Genomic DNA, 4,449 nt, shown 5'->3' on the forward strand with positions numbered 1-4,449 from the left:
GAGCCCCAGGCCTTCACAGCTGACTTCCTGAAGGCTGTCACAAGCCGGATGAGGAGGTGACAACAGGGTGGGTGCTGGTGGGAACCTGTGACCACACTCTGGGGGCAGGGCAGGAAGTAGTAATGATATGACGTTGGCCAGGGTGGGCCTGCCTGGGGATAGATCGCAGCATTTTAAAAGCCTCCATTGGCAACGCAGGTGTCCCCCTGGGCTGCAGTGGCATCTTGGTGGGACTTCAGGTAAGGAGGAGGAAGGGTAGGAAGCAGGGAGGTTGAGATACTCTGGGGAAAGAGAGTTGGGAGATATAGCCAGAAGGAACCAGAAATGCTAATAGCCAGCCTTCAAGCTCATCCCTCATTCCTTCATTGGGTTGGTGACAACTCAGGGGTTCATGTGTCAATGACAACTGTTCACAGTTCCCAAGGCTATTTCCAGAAGTTCTGGCAGTTAGAGTTCATAAAGGATGGAAATGAGCCAAGTATGGAGCACACATATGACTATACCATCGGGGAACGGGGTGAAACCCCATCTCTAAAGATGTAAGGAAGGGGAGGGGAGGGGAGAGGACAGGAGAGGAGAGGAAGGAAAGGGATGGGAGGGAAAAGGAGGAAGAAGCCAAGATCTGTAAATAAACTCCCTGACAATATAAAGAAGGCCAGAAGGGGACTGATATCCATTGGTCAAAGTCACCAATGTGTTGGTCTCTTAAGCAGGTTGACCAGAAAGCTTGACAGGATTCTCCCTGGCTTGTTTACCCCCCAGCTTTACACATCACCTGAATTCTGCCTCCAGGTCACTGCTTTAGGTAGAACATGGAAGGCTGAAGCTAGATATGAGGAAGACCTCTTCTCACCCTGCTCCCTCACTTTAGACCCTGCAGGGAGAGAAGAAAAACAAACAAACAAACAAACAAAGACCTCTGAGGGTCTTAGAAGGAGCCAGTTATCCATCTGCGGGTTGTGTCCACTGGGAGGAAAAAAAAACACCTATTTCTGATGGATGGTCTTAGAAACCGCAAGATAGCAAAATTACAATCATGAAGTCATGAAAATTAATTTATGGTTGGGGGTTCCCAGGACCATCAGAAATGTGTGTTTTCCTATGGCTCCAATCCACAGGTAGAGAAACGCTGAGACAGAGAGGAGATAGAAGAAGATTCAAAAACCAGGACCCTGTGGCAAGGAAGATCCTTCTAATGAATTGCTGCCCAGTAGCAGGCGACAGGTAGATACCTGTCCTGCCATAGTGTGAAGTATTCGGCAGGGAATGTCAAGACAGAAAACCTGATCAATGAGCAGAAGGGCTTGCAAGGGCGCACTTAAAGGTCCCCCACACTAGAGCCAACAGCACAGATACAGGACAGCCTTTGTCCATTGTAGAGTTGGGGCTGATGCCCTTGCAGGAGGCTCAGAGCAGCCACGGAGGATATGCAGGGAGCTCACTGTCTCCTAGCATCTGTAAGGGAGAGACAGAAGTCACTGCTGGAATTAGAGATGGAGAGAAAGTAAGAATCAGCTAGGAGCTATGCCTGGTGCCACAGGACTGAGATCGTAGCTCCTCCACATGTTCAAGGCTTGGCAACAGAAGACTTCAAAGCTATCCTGAGCAATGATACCTTGTCTCAAGATAGATAGATAGATAGATGATAAATAGATAGGGAGTAGGGTGGGGCTCAGTGGTGGAACACTTGCCTACAGTGCATAAGGCTCTGGGGGATGAAGGATATATCCTTTCATCCCAGAACCGGGGAGGGGAATCAGGTAGGAAAAGTGTCCCACTCTGGGTGGAAAATGACACATCTCCAGAGCCGAAACCTATTACAGATGCTGTGTCCAGGGTCACAGCCTTCAATCTCGATTCCTGCTAGGTCTGAGATAATAAAATCTCAGCATAGGGTTCCTCTTGGCTGTGCGACTCTGAGCTATATGTTTAAATCCCTCTGGGTTTTTCTGTACAGTGGACGAAGCCAGTCCAGCTCTGGCATGCAATAACTAAAGAGAAGTTCACTCTCTCTCCTGATGTTCCCCAGTCATGAGAGGTCAGCATCCTTCATCCCTGTTCCCACAGCTTTCCAGAGTTTATGACTACTGTGCCTGCAGCATCATGGCTACATCCCTGTTCCTCCTGGGCCTTTTCCTGCTGCTGCCACGACCTGTCCCTGCTCCCTGCTACACTGCCACTCGGTCAGAATGCAAGCAGAAGCACAAGTTCGTGCCAGGTGTATGGATGGCTGGGGAAGGCGTGGATGTGACCACCCTCCGCCGCTCCGGCTCCTTCCCAGTGAACACACAGAAGTTCCTGAGGCCTGACCGCACCTGCACCCTCTGTAAAAACTCCCTAATGAGAGACGCCATACAGCGCCTACCCGTGGCAATCACCCACTGGCGGCCTCACGGCTCACACTGCCAGCGTAACGTGGCCTCAGCCAAGGTCCTCTCCACGGAGGGTGTGGCCCGGGAGGCAGCTGCTAATATCAATAACGACTGGCGTGTGGGGCTGGATGTGAACCCTAGGCCAGAGGCAAACATGCGCGCCTCCGTGGCTGGCTCCCACTCCAAGGTAGCCAATTTTGCAGCTGAGAAGACCCATCAGGACCAGTACAACTTTAATAGCGACACAGTGGAGTGTCGCATGTACAGGTAAGAGGAGAGAGGCATGGGAGAGAGGAACTGGAAGAATAGTGGAACACCCTAAGGGGTTTAGGAGCTCTGGAATAGTGGAGTGAAGTTTACCTACTGTTTCCCAGGAAGACACCAAATCCTGATCTCTCTAGAGTCAGTAGTTCTCAGCCTTCCTAATGCTGTGACCCTCTGTTACAGTTCCTAATGTGGTGACTCCAACCATAAAATGATTTGGTTACTACTTTAGAACTGTAATTTTGCTACTGCTATGAACCATAATGTAAATATCTGATATCCAGGCCATCTGACATGCGACCCCTGTGGAGGCTTGACCCACAGGTTAAGAATCTCTGCTCTAGCCGGGCGTGGTGGCGCATGCCTTTAATCCCAGCACTCGGGAGAGAGACGCAGGCAGATTTCTGAGTTTGAGGCCAGCCTGGTCTACAAAGTGAGTTCCAGGGCAGCCAGGGCTACACAGAGAAACACTGTCTCAAAAAAAAAAAAAAAAAAAAAAAAAAAAGAATTTCTGCTCTAGATTAATTTCTGTTGGTGCGATAAAATGTCCTGACCAAAAGGCAGCTAAGGAGAGAGAGCTTATTTCAGTCACATTTCCGGGTTACAGTCCACCATGGCTTGATGGGACACAGCTGGTCACACCATACCCACAGTCAAGAGCAGGAGAAAATGAAGGCATTCATGCTGAGTTGAGCTCAGCTAACCTTCTCTATCGTTAGACAGTCTTGGGCCTGAAACAGGAAATGGTACTACCCACTTTCAGGCTGAGTCTGCCCACATCAATTAAGGCAATCAAGACAATCCTCTACAGGCAAGACCACAAGCTGATTTGATCTAGAAAATTCCTCCCCAAGACACTCTCCCAAGTAATTTTAGGTTGTATCAAGTTCACAATGAAAACTAACTGTGACACTGGTCTTTAGATGCCAGACCCTACAGCCCTGTCTGCCTGTCTATCTATCTATCATCTTTCCTTCTTCCGTCCTTCCTTCCTTCCTTCCTTCCTTCCTTCCTTCCTTCCTTTCTTTCTTTCTTTCTTTCTTTCTTTTTTTCTTTCTTCCTACCTATCATCTATGTATGTATGTATGTATGTATGTACGTATCTGTCTATATGTAAGTATATCTACCTTTGTATCTGTTTATCTATGTAACTATGTATTTATCTACGTATCTATATAACTGTACGTATGTATCTATTTATCATCTATGTATGTATGTATCTATGTAACTCTATATATATTGTCTATGTAACTATGTATGTACCTATGTAACTATCTATGTACCTATGTAACTATCTATATATATATGTTTGTATATATGTATGTATGTATCTATCTATATCTGTATTTATGTGTCTATTATATAACTATGTATGTATGTAGGTAGGCAGGTAGGTAGGTATCTCTCTCTGTATCCATGTACCTATTATATAACTATCTATCTCTGTATCTATCATCTATCTATCTATCTATCATCTATCTATCTATCGATCTATCTATCTCTATCATCTATCTCTGTATCTGTTATCTATGTATCTATCTAGCCATCTATCTATCATCTATCCATGATAGACCTCCTCTATGCATGAGCATTTACATCTAGAGGAAAGGGAGATGGATGCAAAATTGTTCCTGAGCCCTAGTTTGGTGACATTTTTTTTAATATTTTTTATTACATATTTTCCTCAATTACATTTCCAATGCTATCCCAAAAGTCCCCCATGCCCCCCCCACTTCCCTACCCACCCATTCCCATTCTTTTGGCCCTGGCATTCCCCTATATTGGGGCATATAAAGTTTGCAAGTCCAATGGG

At 46.4% G+C, this 4,449-nt stretch overlaps 1 protein-coding gene across 1 annotated transcript in view; it reads left to right on the forward strand.

Annotated features, from left to right (window-relative positions):
• The first annotated feature begins 222 nt into the window (after positions 1–222).
• Positions 223–4,449, forward strand: part of Prf1 (perforin 1) — a 7,163-nt gene continuing 2,936 nt past the window's right edge. The window contains exons 1-2 of the mRNA XM_021175251.2: positions 223–239; positions 2,068–2,639. Of these exons, the coding sequence (XP_021030910.1) occupies positions 2,104–2,639 (536 nt within the window). The 5' untranslated portion in view covers positions 223–239; positions 2,068–2,103. The remainder of the gene's footprint in view (positions 240–2,067; positions 2,640–4,449) is intronic.

Source organism: Mus caroli, chromosome 10, assembly GCF_900094665.2.
Source record: "Mus caroli chromosome 10, CAROLI_EIJ_v1.1, whole genome shotgun sequence".
NCBI classification, from domain to species: Eukaryota; Metazoa; Chordata; class Mammalia; order Rodentia; family Muridae; genus Mus; species Mus caroli.